The sequence below is a fragment of the Gracilinanus agilis genome, chromosome 3, assembly GCF_016433145.1.
Source record: "Gracilinanus agilis isolate LMUSP501 chromosome 3, AgileGrace, whole genome shotgun sequence".
Classification (NCBI taxonomy): domain Eukaryota; kingdom Metazoa; phylum Chordata; class Mammalia; order Didelphimorphia; family Didelphidae; genus Gracilinanus; species Gracilinanus agilis.
The window spans coordinates 61,009,845-61,031,272 of NC_058132.1; the positions used below are offsets into that span (position 1 = coordinate 61,009,845).

Consider the following 21,428-nt stretch of genomic DNA (forward strand, 5'->3'; position numbering starts at 1 on the left):
AGATTTTTTTTTTTTTAAGAAAAATTATGCTTTCAGAAAATAGAATGTGTGTGAGGAACACAAAGAAAGTTAATGTTGGTTCATAGACTACTTGGAGGGGAGTCTAAGAAATCTGGACAGGTAAGGAGGAAGACAGCTTGTGGAAAGCTTTAAAAGTCAAACAGAGGATTTTCTGTTCAACTTTGGAGGTAACATGGAACTGCTGAGTAGAGTGAAGTGGCACAATTAGAGCAATGATTTAGAAAGATCACCGTCATAGTTAAGAGGAGGATAGACTGTAATAATGGGGAGAGGTTTGAGGTTGAGAGACCTAGCATTAGGCTATTGCAATAGTCTAGGCATAAGCTCTCTGTCACTAATAGGATCAAATATAGTTTTCTGTTTGGTTTTAAGGTCCTTCTTAAATTGATTTCTTCTTAAATTTCTAGTCTTCTGATACTTTCCTTCTCTCTCTCTGGGGACTTCATGACAGTGACCTACTTGTTGTTTCTTACACATGACACACCGTTTTCTGACTCTAGGCATTTGTACTGGCTATTCCCCTGCCAGTTACATGCTTTAGCTTTATTACCATCCCCTGGCTTTCCAGCCTTCTTTCAAATTCCAGCTAAAATCCTACCTTTTACAAGAGGTCTTTCCTAGTCTCCTCTTAATGCTAATGCCTTCCCTCCCTTGCTTGATTATTTCCAATTTACCATATCTATCTATCTATCTATCTATCTATCTATCTATCTATCTATCTATCTATCTATCTATCTATCTGTCTGTCTGTCTGTCTTTCTGTCTATTGGTCCATCTATCTATCCATCTACCTATCTTTCCATCAGTCTATCAGTCTATCTATCTGTCTGTCTGTCTGTCTGTCTATCTATCCATCTATCCATCTCTCTGTCTGTCTGCCTGTCTGTCTATCTTGATGGCATATAGGTCTTTGCATTAAGTGACTTGTTACATAGCTAGTAAGTGTCTGGGGCTGGATTTGAATTCCAATCTCCAGGCTGGGTGCCCTATCCATTTCACCATCTATATATTGGGGGGGCGGTTTAGAGTGTTTAAAGAAGACTAGTACCTCTGGTATGAGGACTTCTTGAGCCCTTTTTAGGGCTGCTTTTTTCCTTTGGTACCTACCTGCCACTCAGCTCTCACCTGTGACTCCAAGAAACACAGCAGTCATTGCCCTTAAACCATCTCCACAGACAGGCTATAATAGGTTGAGGGCAACTGTTGGGCCTCAGACCTGGCAGTGAGTTAGAAGAATGTCCTTCCCAGCTATGTGAAGATTTCTCTCAGTGAAATAGGTGAATTTGAACAATTTTTTCCAATGACCATGAAGGTAGCAGAAGCATGTATTGTGGACCACTTAGAGTTCCCAAACTTTTTTGGCCTACTACCCCCTTTCCAGAAAAAATATCACTTAGCCCCCTGGAAATTATTATTTTTAAAAATTTTAATAGCAATTAATAGGAAAGATAAATACACCTGTGGCCATCACCGCTCTCCTGGATCGCTGCAGCACCCACCCGGGGGTGGTATCACCCACTTTGGGAATCACTGACTTAGAGCTTGATTAGATGTTGAAGAAGCTGAGGTCAATCACTGCATCCTGAGCCATCAGTAGTCATTTTGATTTCTGTCTTACCACTGGATCGTGAAAGGGAGAGTGAGACAGATGACTTGTACAACTCTGCCTCGCTTACATCCAATTTATTTGAAAGTCAAAAGACATAAAGCAGTGATGTCATTTTGGTACTCTTCAAGTGTGAAGGACAACAAGCAATTACTTATTCAATGATGTATCATCAAACTACTAAAAGTATATTTTATAGAACCAGAAAAAATAATAATTAAATTTATTCGGAGATGCTTAAGACCAAGAGTTTCAAGAGTAATAATGGAAAAATCAGGAAAGGGGCCTATCAGTACCAATTCTCAAACTGTACTACAGGCAATAAATAATCATTAAAATGACTTGGTATTGGTTTAAAAAAGTAGAGATGTTGATCAGAGGAACAGATTAGTTACATAACCTACAGAACAAAACAAAGCATTATCTTTGATACACTCAAAAATCTTGGTTACTGAGAGATGGACTTATTAATTGATAAAAATTGATGGGGAAACTGGTGAGTGGTCTGGAAGAAATTAGGTTTAAAGTAGTAGCTCATTCTACTGAAGCAACTCAGAGAGCTGGGTCTGAAGTCAGGAAGACTTGAGTTCCAATTCTGTTTTTTCACACTTACCTGCCTCAGTTTCTTCATCTCTAAAATGATGATAATAATAGTGCCTATCTCCAAGTGTTGTGAGGATCAAATGAGATAATATTCACAAAGTGCTTTACAAACCTTGACTTGCTGTATGAATTTTAGCTATTATTATTATTACTACCATAAAACAAGATGATCTAGATATGAAAGATTATATCAAAAACAAATTGGAAAGGACAGTTGGCTTAGTGGTATTATGAATAAAAATTAATCTTGGAGGTTTTATTTTTTATTTATTTTTATATAAAATGTTTATGATAAATAATTTATTTATTGTTATATTATATATTATAAAAAATAAATATTAGTAAAGCAAAAGAAAGAGAGAAATAAGGTTTCCAGGCTATTTAACTATAAAGTCTCCAGCCAAATTACTTTTGCTTCATGAGGTTCTAGATTCTCTATGAGCTCAACTAACCACATAGATCAGGGGTCGGCAACCTTTTTGGCTGTGAGAGCCACAAACGCCACATTTTTTAAAATGTAATTTCGTGAGAGCCATACAGTACTCACAGTGCACGCTCCTGTAACAGCACCTGAAAAAAAATTGACTTTATGGCTCCTGCAGAAAGAGCCATATCTGGCCCTCAAAAGAGCCAGATATGACTCGAGAGCCATACGTTGCTGACCCCTGACATAGATGAACTAGACAAGGAACAGGAAGGGGCAAGAGTCCAAGAGAGGGAGATCCTGGATTCCTAGCCCCATTTTGGTCACCACCAGGTGGCCACAGCTTGCCAGAGATGGTTTATATGTATAAATTCCCAGATGGAAAAGAGAGAGAGAGAGAGGGAGAGAGATCCTTTACAAGCCCCAAAATGGCAGAGAGAAAGAACCCTCTTCACATGCTGACTTTTCAAGTTCAGTCTAAACCTTCTCCCAAGATCCTCCAATTAGCCAGGTTTTGCCTCAATCCCTACATGTCACATCCTTTGCTCTGGAATCCCACCTGTCACACTGGCAAGTTAAGACAATGACTCTGTGACTCCTATAATATAAGACTTCAGGGATTTGATGGTGTCCTAGACATTTAATTCACATCCTGGATAAAGAGTCAGGCCTGGAGTCCAGGAGACTTGGGTTCAAATTTAATCTCAGATACTTCCTAGCTGTTGACCCTGGGCTTAACCCCAATTGACTAGTCTTTATAGCTCGTCTGCCTTGAAAATTATATTTAGTACTGATTTTAAGACAGAAGGTAAAGGTTTAAAAAAACAAAACAAAAGGAAAGTATGGATAGGGGAATTCATGACTACACACAAACAATAGAGGGAATCACACTATGAAATAGACAATTTTGATTCTATAAAGTTAAATTTTTGTGCAAGCAAATTTAATGTAATTAAAACTAGAAGAGAAACAGGTAATGGGGAAAATCTTTGCAACACATTTTTTTCCCAATAAAAGTTTCGTATCCATTCATAACTTAAATAGTATCGTATAAGGATACTATTTAAATATATAAAACTAAGATAAATGGTCAAAAGATATTATCTGTTTTCTAAAAAAGAAATCCAAGCTATCAACAACCACATGAAAACATTCTAATTTTCCAATAAGTACAGATATGCTTAACATAGCAAGTTTTATACCTATCAGACTACCCAAAATGACAAAAGACAAAATGACAAATGTAGGAGAGAGTGAAGGAAAAGAAGTACACTGGTGTTCTGTTGGTAGAGCTTTAAATTGATCTAACTATTCTGAGATGTGGAACTAAGCTCTCAAAGTTACTTAACTGTGCATACCCTTTGACTCTGTTGAATCACTACAAAGTCTATACTCCAAAAAGATGAAAGAAAAAGGAAAAGGATCTTTATGTACAAACATATTTAGTAGTCACTATTTTCATGATATTCCCAAATTTGGAACCAAAGGAATGCTCTACTATTGGGGACTGACTAAACAAACTGTAGTATATGAATATAATGGAATATTATTGTGTCACAAGAAGTAATGAAATTGATGGTTTTGGGGAAAACTTGGAAGATCTCTATGAAGTGATGTAGAGGGGACCAGGAAAACACTTTATATAATGACAACAAAACAGAGAAAATTTTGTAAGGCTATAGAACTCTGAACAATGTAATAATTAACCATAACAAAACATTTGTGATGAACTTAAAATGCAGAGACAGATATTTTTGTACATGACAAAAGTGAGAATTTGTTTTGCTGAACTGTATATATATGAGTTTTTTCTTCCTTCTTTGTTCCTTCTTTTCCATTTGTTTCATTGATTCCATTGATAATCTTTAAAGTTTTTTTGAAAATTAAAACAATTTTTGAAAAATATTCTTTATTTTTTAATTTTAATTTAATTTCTAAATTTTTTTCCATTGTTACATGATTCTTGTAGTCTCCCTCCCCTTTTCCCTTCCCCCTCCTGGAGCAAATAAACAATTGGCAAATCATATATTTTCTTCTGGATTTCTACTCCCACAGTTCTTTCTCTCAATGTGGACAGTATTTTTTCTCATAAGTCCCTCAGAATTGTCCTGGATCATTGTGTTACTACTATTAGTAGCAAAATCTATCACATTTGATTGTCTCACAATGTTTCAGTTTCTGTGCACAATGTTCTTTTAGTTTTGTTTTTTCACTCCAAATCAGTTCATGTAAGTTTTAAAAGTTCTTACAGAAATCAACAGCTTCATCACTCCTTATTGCACAATAGTATTCCATCACTCCATATACCACAATTTGTTCAGCCATTCCCCAATCAAGGAATATCCCCTCATTTTCCAGTTTTTTTTTGGCCACCATAAAAAGTGCAGCTTTAAATATTTTTGTACAAACAGATCTTTTCCTATTTAAAGAAAAAATCTCTTTGGTGCTATTGCTGAATCAAAGGGTATGCATTCTTTTAAAGCCCTTTGGGCATAATTCCAAATTGCCTTCGAGATTGACCCAAATTGGTTGGATCAATTCACAACTCCACCAGCAATGCATTAATTTGGCCACATCCCCTCCAATATTTATTTTTTTCCTTTATTGTCATATTGGCCACTCTGCTAGGTGTGAGGTGGTACCTCAGAGTTGTTTTGATTTGCATTTCTCTAATTATAAGAGATTTAGAACTTTTAAAAATATATTTATCAATAGTTTTGAATTCTTCATCTGAAAACTGCCCATTCATGTGCCTTGCCATTTGTCAAATGGGGAGTGATTTGATTTCTTATCAATTTGACTTAGTACTTTGTGTATTTGAGAAATTAGACTTTTGTCAGTGAAATTTGTTATAAATTTCCCCCTCCACCAAGTTGTTGCTTCCCTTCTAATTTTGGCTTTATTAGTTTTGTTTGTACAAAACCTTTTTTATTTAATGTAATCAAATTTATTTATTTTACATCTTATAATGTTCTGTCTCTTACTTGGTATCAAATTCTTCCCTTTTCCATAGATCTGACAGGTATACTATTCCACATTCACCTAATTTATTTACAATATCACTCTTTATGTTTAAGTCATATATCCATTTTGAATTTATCTTGAGTATGGAATATTGATCTAGATCTAAAATTTTTGTCATACTGTTCCCTTGATATTCTTGACCTTTTACTCCGCCAGATGAATTTTGCTATTATTTTTTCTAGCTCTATAAAGTAACTAATAAATAAATTAATGTCAATACTGTTATCATTTTCCTTTTCAATTTCTTGAAATATAATACCGAGATCCTTTTATATTTATGTATTTCAAGTAGGTCAATGATTCTTATATTTCATTGATCTAGTTTCCAGATTGTTTTTCATAAGATAAATTTCACATTTTCTTTTTTTTTTTAGGCTTGACTTAATTTCATTATTTCTTAATGTCTTATGGAGTCATTAGCTTCCACTTGGTTAATTTGAAATGTTTAGGAAGTTATTTTCTTCAGTAAGGTTTTGTGTCTCTTTTCCATCTGACCAATTCTAATTTTTAAGGAATTCTTATTACTACTGTGGCAACTACATGCCACCATCAGGAAGATTCATCTTTCATGAGTTCAAATCTGGCCTCAGACACTTTAAGATGTGTGATTCTTGGCAAGTCATTTTATCCTATTTGCTTCAGTTTCCTCATGTATAAAATGAGGTGGAGAAGAACATGGCAAACCACTCCCAGTATCTTTGTAAAGAGAACTGCAAATGGGGTCATGAAGAGTAAGGCACAACTGAAGAATTGTTATTACGAGGCAGGAAGAGATCTGTGTGCAGACCTCTTAGTATAAAACCTGCAAGTTCCTGATCCTGGTGTGAGTCAGGATTTTGTTGGATTGTGCTCAGTTCTATTTCTATAGACCACTCTTGGATTTAGACACTTTTAGTCCAGGGGCTAGTTCTGCAGCATAAGAGCAACTGAATAGCTGGCTCCATTTTGGTCTTGGTTTCTGACTGGTTATTCTATTGCAGGTGTGTGTGTGTATGTGTGTATGTGTGTGTGTGTGTGAAGGCTAGAATTGAACCCCTGCATTGCTTTGGGCTTCAAGCCATACAACCAAGTTTCTACAATTTGTCACTTGCTCCGTACACAGTTAGGGTCCCATTTCCCTGAGACCATAACTGTCCTCCCAAGACCTATGACCCAGAACTGGATAATATTGGCAATGGAACTACTGGATGTGTAATGGGGATAATTTGAGGAAAGGTGTTTGGGATAAGGGAATTTGAAAGGAGATTGTCAGAGACTTGCTAAATGGGTAATCTAGGTTACAGGTAGGCTGGGATTAAGGAGATTCAGGATATAATAGGGCGGAAGTCAGAAGTATAACACAGAAGGGAAACAGAGATCTTCAGGGAAGAGGAGAAATTAAACTAAACAGACAAACAGCAGGCTTTACAGACTGGGACTTAGACTCAAACACAGGCTAAGGGAAATAGACTAAACTGAAATTAACAAACAGGGTTTAGTTAATTTCGCAGGAAGGGACTTGTTTTGAAGTTACACCTTCCTTCAAGATGGATACCCGGCTTCTCTTCAAGCCCAGAGTATGTTGGTTCTTTCCTCTTCTTCCCTCTCTTAATAACTAACAGACAAATTATACTAATAGGTCCGTTGAAACACAAAAAAGGGTTTATTATCTTTAAAGGATGATTTTTCAGGAAAGTGGATCAAAGGAAAGCCCTAACAGTTGTCTCAGGAACCTCAGGTGGGGGAAGGAAGGCAAAGATGAAGTCTGAGTAAGGACCAGCCTTTAACTCAGCTTACAAAATGCTATTGCTATCTAAAGGGAATAAATGATGACTGACTAGTTTCTTTAAATCTAATACTGTCAAATAGCAATTAACCCTTCACAGATTTTGAACTCCTCTCTAATTACTCTCCTTATTAACTCCACCGACATATAAGGTAAGGGAGGGAAGGTAGGAAATAATATTAGGGAAGGAAGATATAAAGGGTTTATCCAAAATAATAATTTCTTAAGTAAATATATCAAAGCTAGCCTAAATTTCAATACTACAGCTAGGTAAGGAGGCAGCTCGGCTGATCAGACAACCTTCCTCCACGGGAGACCCTAATCAGCTGACTTTTCCTCAAGATTCCAAACCCTTAACTGCTTTTTGGAACTCAGCCAAAGCTTGAAAAAACCATATGACCCCTTCTCTATACTACAGATGGCACCCATTCTGGCTCTCAGGGTACCCTGGATTCTTTTTGTACTCCTATGCTTTCAGCCCAATGCTCTGTCTCAACTCCCTTTGGATCCCTAGGAACAAGAGTACTTACTCCCCATCCCCAGTGCCACTGCTGCCAAGTTCTCCTGGCCAGCTCCTGCCCTGGTGTCAGCAGAAGAGCTCCTCCTCTTCAAAGGTTCATTCCCACTTCTGATACCAATCTTGTTGGCTAGGCTCAAGATTTCACAAGCAAAGAACACACACATATATACACATACAATTGGAAGTGGAAGTTACTTCATTGAAAGTAATGTTACCACAAAGGAGATAGTTTTGGGCCAAAGGAAGCCAGCCATGATTCAGGTATCATGTAATAGCTAAATTAACAGGACAAGGTGTTTACCATTCTATCACTAAGGTGGCAGAATGGATAAAGCACTGAACCTGGAGTAAGGAAGACCTATTATTAATTTTTTGTTTTCTATCCTCAGAACTTGGCACAATGCTGAGCAGATAGTAGGTCCTTAGTTAATGCCTTTGGATTTGATTAGTTGACACAGATGAGATGCTATGGTCAGGAGACCTGAATTGTAATGTTCTTTGATGCACTGCTGTGTGAACTTGGGCAAGTTAATGATTCTCCGAAAAATTGGTTGGAAAAGATCAACTCTAAACTCCCTTATAACTCTTTGTAATCCCATGGGATACATTTTATAAAATTGTATAATTAAAAAAACAAAAAAACCTTACCTTCCTTCTTAAAATCAGAACTAAGCATTGCTTCCATGACAGAAAAGTGATAAGGGCTAGCAACTGAGGTTAAGTGACTTGCCCAGGATCGTATAGCTAGAAAGTGTCTAAAGCCAGATTTGAACCCCAGGACCTTTTGATTGAGCCACCTAGCTGATCCTATAATTATAATTTGTAAAGCACATATAGGTTTGAAAAGTTTGAGGCATAGAGAGGGGAAGGAATTTAAGGGTGGCCATTGTTATTTGGACACAGGCAGGACAGGGGAGGGCAGAATCCCAGGGCTCTTCAGAGTTCCTAATGTGAACTCTTATTTGTTGTGTGATCTTGGAGAAGTCCTTTAGGAGGTGTGTTCTCCTGTACCAGGTCTTTAAGCCAAAGCTGAATGAGCCTTTATTCTGTATATTGTAGTGAGGATTCCTGGTTAGGCAAGACTGCTGTCTCTTCCAACTCTGCAGTTCTCTAAGTCCTTCATTGAGCCTTACTTTCCTCACCTTTAAAATGGCCACATTAATACTGACACTCATTTCCTCAAAGTGTAGTTAGAAGGGGCAGTTAGGTAGCTCTGTGAATTGAGAGCCAGGTCTAGAGATGGGAGATCCTGGGTTAAAATCTGGCCTTGGACCCTTCCTGGCTGCTTGACTCTGGGCAAGTCCACTTAACCCTCACTATTTAGACCTTACTGCTCTTCTATTTTGTGTAAGGGGGAAAATTTATAAAACTGGCTTTAAATGTTATTCTTTAATTAATTAATTAATTAATTAATTAATTAATTAAATTTAATTTTTTAAATTTTAAACCCTTAACTTCTGTGTATTGGCTCCTAGGCAGAAGAGTGGTAAGGGTAAAAAAAGGTAAAGGTAAAAGAGATATATGATGGGAATGGAAATCATGCCAACATGTATGTAATCTTAGAAAAAAAAAGGTATAAAAATAAAGATCAGCATGATGGGCTCCCCAGAACAGCCTCTGCAAGCTTCACCAGTGCTCTGGCTGTTTTCAATTGTGTCATCGACATTGCCCCCCTTTTTCAAGAGACTTGCCCTGTGAAAGATGGAAAGCCAGGGATAACCAGAGTTACCTCTTGTCCTCCTCTTGTACTCTGGAGAAAAACTGTTGACTGTGGAAACTCCTGGAGTGTTCCATATTTCCCTCTTATCTTACTCCTTGTCCCCTGCTAGTTCAGTGTCATGTTTTTCTGGGATTCCTACTTTCTCTGCAGGTTCTTGATCACCCTTAGGGAAGTTTCTTCAACCAGTAGCTGACACATTGCCTGGCCAGACTCTTACACTTCCCTTTCTTCTAGTACCTGACCCTTATAGGAATGAGCCATCACATCTGTGACTGTAGGGGGTTTGGGGGGAGGCAGAGGAAAGACTGTCCTCTGATTAAGATAAGTCAGAAAATTCTTCCTTGGACTAAATAATTTATTATAATTTATTACAATTTTCCTGTCTTAGAAGGAAAAGTTAAAAATGACAAAGAATCAGAGACATTTGTCTCTTGTCAGTGAGACATGATGCCTTATTTCACATTCTCTAGTCTGAGGGTCCAGATTTTTATGTCTGCAATCCTTGGAGAGTATGGAGGCAGGGAAACATGGATGCCTTCAACTCCTATGTCTCCTGACCATTCCAGGATGTTTGGAACTCCCAACATTGTCACCTAGAAAGAAAGAAAAGGAAGAAAGGAAGAAAAGGAAGGAATTATAAAATTATAAAAAGGAAGACAAGATTTGACATGACCATTCTATGTAACCAGTTCTAAGGCTTTGTTCTTGTCCATTCTCCTCATTAGACACTCAATAAGATTGAGCTTTAGAGAGGGGAGTCAGAGAGGGGAGGGGAGGTCATCTGTCCAAGGCTACACGGTTAATGTCTATTCCAAGAATAATCCATTATCCCATCTCTCATCCTCCATAGTGATATACTAAGGAAAAGTCAAGAGGACTTGGTTTTTGTTCCAATATTTTCTAGGCAGGTGATCTCAGCTAAGCAAGGACTCTTCTTGATCTCTAAAATGTAGTTAGGTAGTAATCCCTTTTCACAGTTCACATTACCCTGACTTCATAACACCCCTCACTGGCTAAACAGGAAGACAATATTTTTGGAGAGTCAGTACAGATATTGCCTATATTTCACATGTACTTATTTGTTACATGGTTGCCTCTCCTGATAGAATGTATGGCCCTTAAAGGCATGAACTCTTGCTTTTTAAAACAGATATTAAAAATTACATGTAATTGGGAAAATAAGATATCTTCAAATAAAAAATATATATATGTATCCTTGTCATAAAAGTAATTATGCTGTTTTTATATTACCTACATTTCTCCTTGTATTACTTTCTCTCCCAAAGAGAACATCAATAAAATCCATCTATCAGTACGTTTAAAAAAATTTGAGCTATGAAAAGTGAGATGAACTATTTTCTCATCTTTTGGGAGAAAATTACTTAAGAGGACAAATTTGTGAACAATGCTAAAAGCTCTAGAAAAGACTAAATGATTCTTGGTAAATGTTAAGTGTGTGCATGGTGGAAGAGATCCTTCCATTCCAGGGAACTAAGAACCATAATAGGAAATAGGAGAAAAATTCAGGGAAGGGGCACCCAAACAGTGGTATCAGACTCAAATAGAAACACATCCTGTGGGCTGATTAATATTAACTTAAGAAAGGTGGTATTGTATTTTCTGTAAGAAACCCCACAACTTAACCCAGTGTGGAATGAAAGATCCCTTACCTCTGTGTCATTTGTTGGTACAGGAGAGGCCAGAACTAGCACTCCATCCGTTGGCCATGAGGTGAAGAAGGCATACACAGCAGATTCCTTTTTGGTGTACCTGCAGAAGACAGCCAGCACAGATTTATCCAAAATAGAATGAAATATCCAGGAAGCACTTGTCCTATCAGAGACCATCCCCATGGATAAGTCCATTATTTGGATTTAGTTTCTGTTATTAGAGCTAGTTTTTCTAGAACCTAAAAAATCCCTTTGAATTTAGCAGCTGGTAGCATAAACATCTTAGTTTCATGACTCTGTGGAAGTCACTTAACCCCCATTACCTAGCCCTTACTAATCTGCCTTGGAACCAATTCTTAGTATTGATTCTAAAATACAAGGTAAGGGTTTTCCTCCTTGGGTCTGAGCCCTGTTCTGCCACTTCCTGGGTGATCCTTAATTCTCTAATCCTCAGTTTCTTCATTTGAAAATGGAGTTGGTTCTATTTTTCACAACAGAAGGACAAGGAATCTTTCCCACTCTACTCTCACTTTGTCCTACAACGCCTTTGACCTGTCAATTCATGGGAAAACAGCAGCTAGGGGGCAGCTGGGTATCTAAGTGGAGTCAGGCCTAGAGACAGGAGTCCTAGGTTCAAATTTGGCCTCAGGCACTTCTTAGCTGTGTGACCCTGGACAAGTCACTTGACCCCCATTGCCTACCCTTACCACTCTTCCGCCTTGGAGCCAATACACAGTACTGAATCCAAGATGGAAGGTAAGGGTTTTAAAATTAAAATAAAAAAACAAACAAACAAACAAAAAAACCCCAGCAGCTAAAAGCAAATAGTCCTGCACCAAGGACAGAAGGTCACAGTGCATCTCATCTATTCTCTTGCCTTTGAGGGCAAAGTAAAGAGGCACCTATGGCTCTGAGATCCCATGATTTGCATTAGAACTGTCTGAACCTGGAGTCCATGTCTTCCCATAGAATGAGAGCAGTGTGTGAATTTGGACAGGAAAAAAAAATCATGTTTACTAAAATCTAGTTGGTGTCCCTTGTAATCCTTGGTATTATTTTGTGCATCTAAAACTTTTCTTAGAAAGGGTCTATAGGCTTTACTGGACTGGCTAAAGGTGTCTATGGCATTTAAGAGGCTAAGAATCTCAGAATCAGACCAAAATGCCTGGATTTGCTGAATCCTTTTTGAGTCTGTGGATACCAGGGGTCAACCTGAGGGAAATCTGGAAGCTTCTGAACCTTGTTGGGCTCAGTACAAAGAGGAACTCAGAAGGGCTCTGCTGGACATGGGGTATAGTAAAACAGGTCTGGATACAAGAGAGATTCTCAGCTGAGATGGAACAATAGACCTAGTGACCCCCCAAATGTAGGGGGAGGCAGCTTACCATACAAGCCTGGTGTCATTGTTCTTTTGAATTCTCCATGGTTTGGAAGCATAGATCCCCTCTCCACTGATCTTCAGCCAGTTTCCCACAGAACGAAGCCTTTCCTCAAAGATGGGGGGAATGATTCCATCTGCTGTGGGTCCAACGTTAATGAGATAGTTGCCTCCCAAGGCCACAACTTCAATTAGTTCCTGCAAAGAAGAAAGAAATAATAAAGTGCCAACCTGATCAATGATGCCAGATACAGTGCTCAGAAATTCATAAATGTATTAAAAGTCCCACTAACAGTCAAACAAACTTTGTGCTCATTCTGTTTCTTAGATTTTCAAGCTGGGAGGGACCTTAAGCAAATCCACAGAAAATTACAAACAAAAATTCCTACTTTGTGCCAATTACCAACTGTGATAGGAACTGACAACACAAGAATATAAATATAGAGAGAGGTCCTTTGGAAGGGAGAGCACAGGAGGAATCAGGAAAGGTTTCATGAAGATAGTGATGTAGCAGAGATGGGATGAAGATTGATGAATTTAGAATGGCAGAGCAGCAAGAATCCTGACAACCCAGAATTTCAGAGTTAGGAAGACCCTTGAAGAATGTCAGAACAGAAAGTGTCCTCAGAAAGTGATCATGAGGCTAAGACAAGAACCTCAGACTCCTAATTCCCAAGGTCTTGCCACTATCTCCTCCTCTCCACCCTGTTTCAGAAGACCAAAGACAAAGTAGCTCTTACCCAAATGATTTCTAGTTCAGTCATAACATCCTTACTCTCCATGGTTTGCCGATATCCCCAGGTTTGTTTATCAAGGGTGGTGCACATCTCCCATTTTCTTTGTGGAAGGGTGACTGGCTTGTACTTGTCATGGCAGGTAAGGTATCCCCCATGTTTACACATATCTTCTTTGCCCCATCTATCATTAACCACAATTTTATCCTAAAAGAAGGAAGGTAGAACTGAGTCACGAGGTATAAAGCCACAAGGAATCCTTTGTCTACAGCTACAAGGCAAATCAACTAGTTTTTCTTCGATGACTTTACAATTCAAGAATTTATTTTACTGAGTTAAGCTTAACAAAACCTATTGCTCTCATTGGTCCTCATATGAAGGGTGGATGCACAGCCCTTCAGCATCCTTGCTAAATTCCTCTTATTCCTACATTGTAAGTTATTCATGACCTTTAAAAAACCCCTTTTATTTTGTTTTATTAATTAATAACTCAAAGAGAGAAGAGAAACCTCTAAGAAAATACAATTAAATGACTTGCCTAGGGTCACACAGCTAGGAAGTATCTGAGGCCAGATTCAAACCTATTTCATCTTGACTCCAGGCTTAGACTTATATCCACTGTGTCACGGGGCTGCCCCATTGATGACCATCTTAAGAGTTAAGTGTCCATAAATTAAATGATCCTTCAGGTAAAGTCTAAAGAGGACCATGTAGTAAGTGGGATTAAAACCTCCCAATTCCTGGAATCTTGGCCTCTGTTAATGCAATCCAAGATCCTACTAGCTTTTAAAAAAAATGTGGTTTTGGGGCTGCCATACCACCTTGCTGACTCTGAAATCCCCAGATCCTCTTCAGAGCAATTGCTGTCTATTCATCCTTCCTCTCATCTTATACTGGTGAAGGACATTTTGTACCCAAATGAATTCTTGATATTCATCTCTATTAACTTCATCTTATTAGATTTAATCCAGGGCTCTAGTCTTATCAGGATCCTCTTGGATCTTGTCACCCAGAGGCTTAGCTATGCTTCCTAGCTTTCTCCTTCAACTGGTGGGAGCCATCTTATGCCTGGGGCATATATACCATCTTGTATTATAGTCGTATATATGTTATTGATTCCTTCTGGTAGACTATAAGTTCTAAGAGGGCAGACAGATTGTCTTATTGATACAGTATGCACATAGTGGGCATTGTATAAAGCATTTCTGGCTGAAGTGAAATGCAATGTATGTTACTAATCCTAGGCACATTCTGAATGACTTTGCCCCAGCCCTAAAGGGCTGCCATGGATGTCACCTAAGACCACATGCTGGGGAACAATTATTTTCAACATCTGCCAAGGACAATGTGAGTGAATATGCAGGAACTTGAATTTCTTACTCTTCCAAGTCTAAGGAATTATCCCTAGAGTAACAAGCTGAATTCTGCGTTCTTGTAAAACCTTCCTCATTTCCCCATCCAGAATCTCTCCTGACAAATCAGGGAGGGGAAGGAAGGATCCACTTGGTTTCAGGCTCTGACTCCCCCAGCCTTCTACTGTCACAGCCAGTCATTGGCCAGTCACATACCTTAACAGGGCTGTCATTGTACAGCCAGGCGAGGAACTCAGTGGAATTCCAGTAAGTGTCTGGGGCTTCCCATTCTCCATCAGACCAGATCAGGTCAGGTTTATACCTGAAAGACACAAGATGGAGGAGTCTTTACATTCTAGAACAGCAGTGGAATCTGAGACTATAGTCAGCAGCCACCTCAAGCACTTAGGAAGAACCATCCCTCAGGCAAGGAATTTCCTAGTTTTAGCCTCAAATGCTACTCCCTGAACACATCCCCAGGGCAGCATGAGCTGGCTTACTCTAGCCCCTCACTCCATAGAAATGACTGGTCCTCTGGAGCTACAGGAAGACCTTGACCTGTCTACCCCTTAGTGAGGCTGCAATCAGAGCTTAGAGGAATGACTACATCCACAGAGGATATTTTTTCAAGCAACAAAAACCAACTTCTTGTACCTCCTATTTCTCTGGCCCTTTAAAGTTACAAAGTTCTATGAGATGAGGCAATAACCCAAGTTTTACAGAGGACAAAGATGGAAAGGCAGAGAGCTTCTCACCTGTTCACAAGATCGATCAGTTCTGGTAGGACCTTGGCAGCCACAAAGTTCTGGGTTATGAAGTTGTTTTGCTTGTCAAGCAAATAGAAGGGATGAAACCACTCCAGGAGTGAGTGGTACAGTCCATAATGGATATTCCTAAAAACATAAGGCAGGCATCAGAATTAACTCCCAAAGAGTGTTTTCAAAGACTACTGAAGAAAACCCAACATACAGAAGACCTGGGCATATGCATTAGGTAGAGTGAAGCTGCCAAGTGGGTAATCAGAATTCCAGACCAATTTCCATTGCTTTGTAGTACTGATATTCACCTCAATGAATTTCATAAGAGTGATTCAATTCACCAAAAGCAATATTTATTAGTGGATTCTGCTGTAGGATTTCCTTGAATTTCCAAGGATAAGTGGCTTAAAAGGATCTCACTAAAGAAATAAGAATTAAAAGACCTGATGGGGTGAGCATGTAACAAGTCCCAGGAATAAGCAATAGACAGACCAAGTACTCTTTTCTCTCTCATTAAAGGACCCTAGAACATTGGGTGGGCAGCCTTGGGCAAAGGTTAGCTGTAGAGGATGTCCTGAGGTCTGCATCATTGCAGGGAGGCTATTAGAGAATAAAATTAGAAGTCATACTTGGTGTGTGTGTGTGTGTGTGTATGTGTGTGTGTGTGTGTGGTGCCAGGGGGCATAGTACATTGAGAGCCAGGCCTAGAGAAGGGAGGTACAGGGTTAAAATTTAGCCTTAGATACTGCTTAGCTGCTTGATCCTTACTTAACTCCCATTGTTCCCTTTACTGATCTTTTGCATTGGAAAGTTAAGGTTACCCCTCCTAGGTATAAAAGCACCCTACTCTGTGGAGATGGAGAGTCAATTGGGACAGCAAATTAGGACGATTTTTTCCCAACCAAAGGCTTTCCTCTTTTCTCAATTTTTCATTTCTTCCCAGTTAACTCCCTTAGTTTAATGCTTTCTAGGCTTTAAGAAAATTCTTCTATTCCTTCTTTAATAAATCATTTCCAGTAACACAGATGAAATGCATTCTCAATTCTAGAGAATTTTCTGTAGCTAGTTCCTGCCTTCCATTAGTTTAAATAACTTTAGTTTTAATAACATTAGTTTAAATGAGTATTTGGGATTCTGTGCCACTCCCCCACTCAACTCCATTTCTGGGTATAAGGTCATAACTATTTTCATATTACAAAAATATTTTAATTTATAATGAAGTAACAAAAAGTAAAGAGGTCTTTAATAACCTGTAAGCGTGTAAATGAGTCCTGAGGCCAAAAAGCTTGAGGACCACAGATGTTATTAGACTCCCATCTAAGCTGGAAGTTTCTAATGCTATTGGACAGCAATTAGTCAAACTCAGAAGGAAACATGTTGTAGTTGGGCATCAAGTGGTGCAGTGGCTAGACAGAGCTTGGTGGCCTTTGCCAAGTCACTTAACCCTTTTTGCCTCAGTTTCCTCATCTGGAAAATTGAGCTGGAGAAGGAAATGGCAGCTTCTCCAGGACCTTTGCCAAGAAAATCCCAAAATGAGGTCAAAGAGTCAGACAGAACTGCATAACAAGTAAAATGCTGTGTGGAATAGATACTCAAACTCAGAAAGAAACTACAGCACTTGAATTCACCTGGCCCACCTCTTAAACTAAAATTTTATTATTTCTTTAGTTCAGGTGGGGGCAGGTATAGGATGAAAGTATCCTGGTTTAGGTGGGTATTTTGGGGTAAAACAATAGAAGCAATATAATGAATGGGAGGTGTGGGGAATAAAAAAGTATTAATGTGCTCTTCTCAAGGTAAATATCCATCCTACCTCCCCATCAGGAATGAAAGCCTGCTAAGGCTTGGAGTATAAGACCTCAAGGACATGCCATTTTTGCCACAATCCCAGTGAGTTGGGAGATGTGTTATCTCACTTCAGGGATGAAAGCCATTAGGCTATCCTACCTCCTCATCTCCTCATACCCTTAGGAGGCAGGAGTCACTCCAGAGGACATGGCTTAATCTTATCCCTCCTTAGTGGGAGAGCTCATGATGAATTCACACTATGTATCTTGGTATTTTCTGATGGAGTAGACTTCATACCTAGAATTGGTGTATCTTGCATCAGGAACCTATACGATGTTTGTATCTGTGCCCAGGCATTGGCATTTGCCACTAGGGCATCTGTCCTTCCTCATGTTCTTCTACTCTTGACTCCAGGTTTGTAATTTGTAATATGGGTGGGTGGTCATTTTTATCCCACTCAGAGGGACATGTGACAGACAATCACCCAATCAGAGTCAGAACTGGAGATTCAGAAGGAATACCGACAACAAGTGATCACCTACCCTCTGCTAGAAGACCTGTAAGGAGAGTAAGCTCACCCTGTGGAAGGCAGCTCATTCTACCCAAGTTGCATTAGCAGCTTTAGCTGCCATATCTAAGCTTCCAAACATCTCCCCAGGACCAGGAAACCTCCCAGATCAATGGATGTTCCCAAGGTTGACACAGACACTGATCTGTGTGTTCTGGGAAGTTTCTATTCACCATCCAATTGCTACTTGTAGCCTGGTCTTGCTAGGCTTTGGGCCAACTGCTATCCCTCAGACTAGCAGAGTCTGGACAGAACAAAGCTCAGTGATAAGGGAACTACTCTGCAGTTCCTTCACCAAGCTGAGAGGGAAGAGGAGATCTGCAAGTGAATGCCTGACAAACAACAAAGGAAAGGGAGTCAAGAGCTCTGACCTACACCAAACATATTTACCTCTCTCGAAGGAAAGGTCCCAATTCTCCCACCAGATCCCTGTGGGGCCCTACATCCATAGAATTCCAGTTCCAAGAGGTAGGACTGGGCCAGTTTGTATAGCCTTCATGATGCTTGGAGGTCAGGACCACATACCTGTGGAAATCAAAGCCATGCTGTGAATGCTTTCTTCCTGTTCACATTGTCTTGCTTTTACTCATCTTTTCCCATACAGTCTCAGTGAAATGAAAGTGGAGATCTGTTCCATTTTTGCCCTTGTATCCCCAGGGCCTGGCGCAAGATGGGTGCTTAATAAAAGAAGTAAATGAAATAGGAACAAAGGCAAAGGTCACCAGTGAAACAGCTGCCTCTTCTCTGGCCTCAAGGACTTAAAAAACCTGATTCTGAGATGTGGGCCACAGGCTTTACCCAATTAGCCAAAGGGGTCCAGGACAGAATAAAGGATAAACAATCCCTTTTCTAAACCTATTTGAGAACATCTGTCATTTACAATGAATGTTTTTACAAAATGTATAAAAGTTTGCCAAAAGTTTATACACATTTTCTCCTTTGAGCCTCACAATAACCCTGTGAGGTGACATTAAATTTCATCCCATTTTACAGAAGAAACTGAAGCATAAAGAGATTAACTGATTTGTCAACGGACAGAGCCCTAAGCAAATGTGGGGCATAAGATTGAAACCTAGGCTTCTGGAGAAATTAAGTCTCCCTGTCTATCCACTAGGAAATACTGCCTCTCAGGAGAGAAGAGGTGACAAAGAAACAGACAGAATATGGTGACCTTTGGAATTAATTCCTGGGTGCAAATACCAGGTTTGCTACTTACTACTTTAGTGACCTTGGAAAAGTCAATTAACCTCTGCGCCACCCTACTGAACTCAAATTCCATTTTTTCTTTAGCTCAGAAGTGTGTGTGAAGTGTCCTGCTTTAGATGGGTATCTGGGGAAGGAATATAATGAATGGAGGGTCACATGACAAGCAATTACCCAATCAGAATCATAGAACTGGGGACTCAGAAGCATCATCTGGTCCACTCAGCTGTGAGGGTTTGGACTAGATGACTCCTGAGATTCTTTCAGGTTCCTGATGGGTCAAGTCCCATCAAGATTTATGCTCCTAAAATCTCATTTCAGATTTACAGGCTGGACAAAAGACCAAGAGAAGAAGCCAAAGTACAACCCATCCAAAATGTTTTAAGGTTCTAGGTAACAAAAGTAGTCAGTTTCCCCAGGAGGTCAACCAAATCACCCTAACTTTTCTGGGAAATGCTAGAGAACTAATCCACTGTTTTGGAAATTTCAGGGATATAAGATGAAATACATTGAGTAAAATGAATTTACTCAAGTTCAGGAGAAGCTACCTGAATTCCACATTAGCTTCCCTATAACTGAATCCCCAGGGCTGAGGCACAGGATCCAGATCCTCAGTACAAGAGTTGATTCAGGGCAACAAAACATTTAAGTGTGCTACAATAAGGAGTTTTCAATTAAATCAGGGAGATAATATTTCAAAACCTATATATCAAAGAGGTATATGGAGAACTCTAAGGGAAGTCTGACACCATCTAGTCCAACCCCTTCATTTAATGGATAAGGAAAGTGAAACCCAGGGGAGAAGTTAAAATGATTTGGCCAAGGTGACACACCTAAGTCATTCTTTTAATTGAAGAAAGTATGGCCCCAGAAGGGCACACAATTCTTAGCAGTGACCCTGGGCAAGTCACAACCCCAACTGCCTGCCCCAGAGCCTCTTTTGTCTTAGAACTGATATGAAGATAAGGGTTTATTTAAAAAAGGGGATAAGGATTTAAAAAAAAAAAAAGCATGCAAATTGCCAATGGCCCCATCTACCAGGTGTGGACTCTGTGGGTGCAAATACAATCAGTGAAACAATTTCTACTGGCAAGGTGTTTGTATTCTAATTCATAGCAAGTCCTTTCCTTCTCAGAAGCTTCTTGAGTCTGGGGACCCCAAATAGTGAATAGAACCCTATTCTATTCTGTGGAGTCAAGTCTTAAGTCAAATCTAAACACCTTATGATCCTGGGTAAGTCTGTCAATAAACCTGTATTAAGCATGTATTATGTGCCAGAGAGGGTTCCAAGTGCTCGGGATTGAGTAAAACTCCCTCAGCCTAATTCCTCACATTTGTAACAGGGTGTTAAGAAAAGGATAAAACCGAGATATCTGCAAAGAAATTAAATTTATAGACATATAAGTACCACAAAAGTCGGGGGTGGGGGGTGGGGTGGAGATTGGATTTGAATCCTGATCGGGAACTCCCTCCCCAAACTCGCCCTGCCCTACCTACGGGTGGGAGGGAGTACAATTTAGTGGAGCAGCTCTGGCTAGACCTGAGTTTGAATTTCGGCTACCCTGATCATGTCCCATCCCGCATCTCCCTCTCTCCCATCCCGCGTCTTCCTCTCTCCCATCTCTGGGTTTCAGTTTCCTCATCCTCAGAGAGTGATGAGGCTGGTTTCACTGGTCTCACCTGGCCCCGGCCGCCTCGAAGATTTCCGCCCACTTTTTGGGGTCGTAGAACCTAGCCTGGAACTGGGGGCCGAAGTCGGCGTAGGAGAAGCCGGGAGGGTAGTTTTTGCTCATAAAAGCTTCGGCATCCGGGTCTTTATAACTCTTCCAGTAATACCAGAACCATTCTCCCCAGGCAGGCACGGAGTAGACTCCCCAGTGCACGAAGATGCCGAATTTGGCCTCGTCAAACCAGGCGGGCAGCGGCCGGGCGTCCAGGCTGTCCCAATCCGGGGTGTAGCGTGGCGTGTAGCTTGGAGTGTAGCGCGCCAGGGCCGAAGCCACCAGCAGGAGCAGGGGCAGGAGCTGGACAGCTACCGCCATGGCAGCTTTGGCAGTCAGATTGCTGACCTTGGCAAAGGCGGCCAAGACAGCCTCTTATTCACAGAGGCGGCCCCGCCCCTGCTTTCAGACTCCGCCCCTCCAAACCCCGCTCCCCCCAGATCGCGAAACTTTTTGCCTAGAACTTGCTTGAGCTCAGTGGAGGCTGGAGCCAGACCCTGGCGACAGGGACAAATTTGAGGGTGTCAACTTGAAATCTGGAAACCCCAAGTTTGTAGCAACTTGAAGTCTAGA

General features: G+C 40.0%; 1 protein-coding gene across 1 annotated transcript; it reads right to left on the bottom strand.

Annotated features, from left to right (window-relative positions):
• Window positions 1-10,135: 10,135 nt before the first annotated feature.
• Window positions 10,136-21,176, bottom strand: LOC123243149 (tissue alpha-L-fucosidase-like). Its single transcript, XM_044671335.1, has 8 exons — window positions 20,815-21,176; window positions 18,322-18,456; window positions 15,573-15,710; window positions 15,034-15,139; window positions 13,472-13,672; window positions 12,739-12,929; window positions 11,354-11,453; window positions 10,136-10,276 (listed from the first exon to the last, which is right to left on the bottom strand). The coding sequence occupies exons 1-8, from the start codon at window positions 21,174-21,176 to the stop codon at window positions 10,136-10,138; spliced, it is 1,374 nt and encodes a 457-aa protein (XP_044527270.1).
• Between the last annotated feature and the right edge of the window lie 252 nt (window positions 21,177-21,428).

Coding starts and splice junctions, on each gene's coding strand:
- LOC123243149 (XM_044671335.1), bottom strand. CDS start 21,176: ATGGCGGTAGCTGTCCAGCTCCTGCCCCTGCTCCTGCTGGTGGCTTCG. Junction 18,457..20,814: donor TTCGAGGCGGCCGGGGCCAG/GTGAGACCAGTG, acceptor TGATTTCCACAG/GTATGTGGTCCTGACCTCCA. Junction 15,140..15,572: donor CTGATCGATCTTGTGAACAG/GTGAGAAGCTCT, acceptor TGTGTCTTTCAG/GTATAAACCTGACCTGATCT.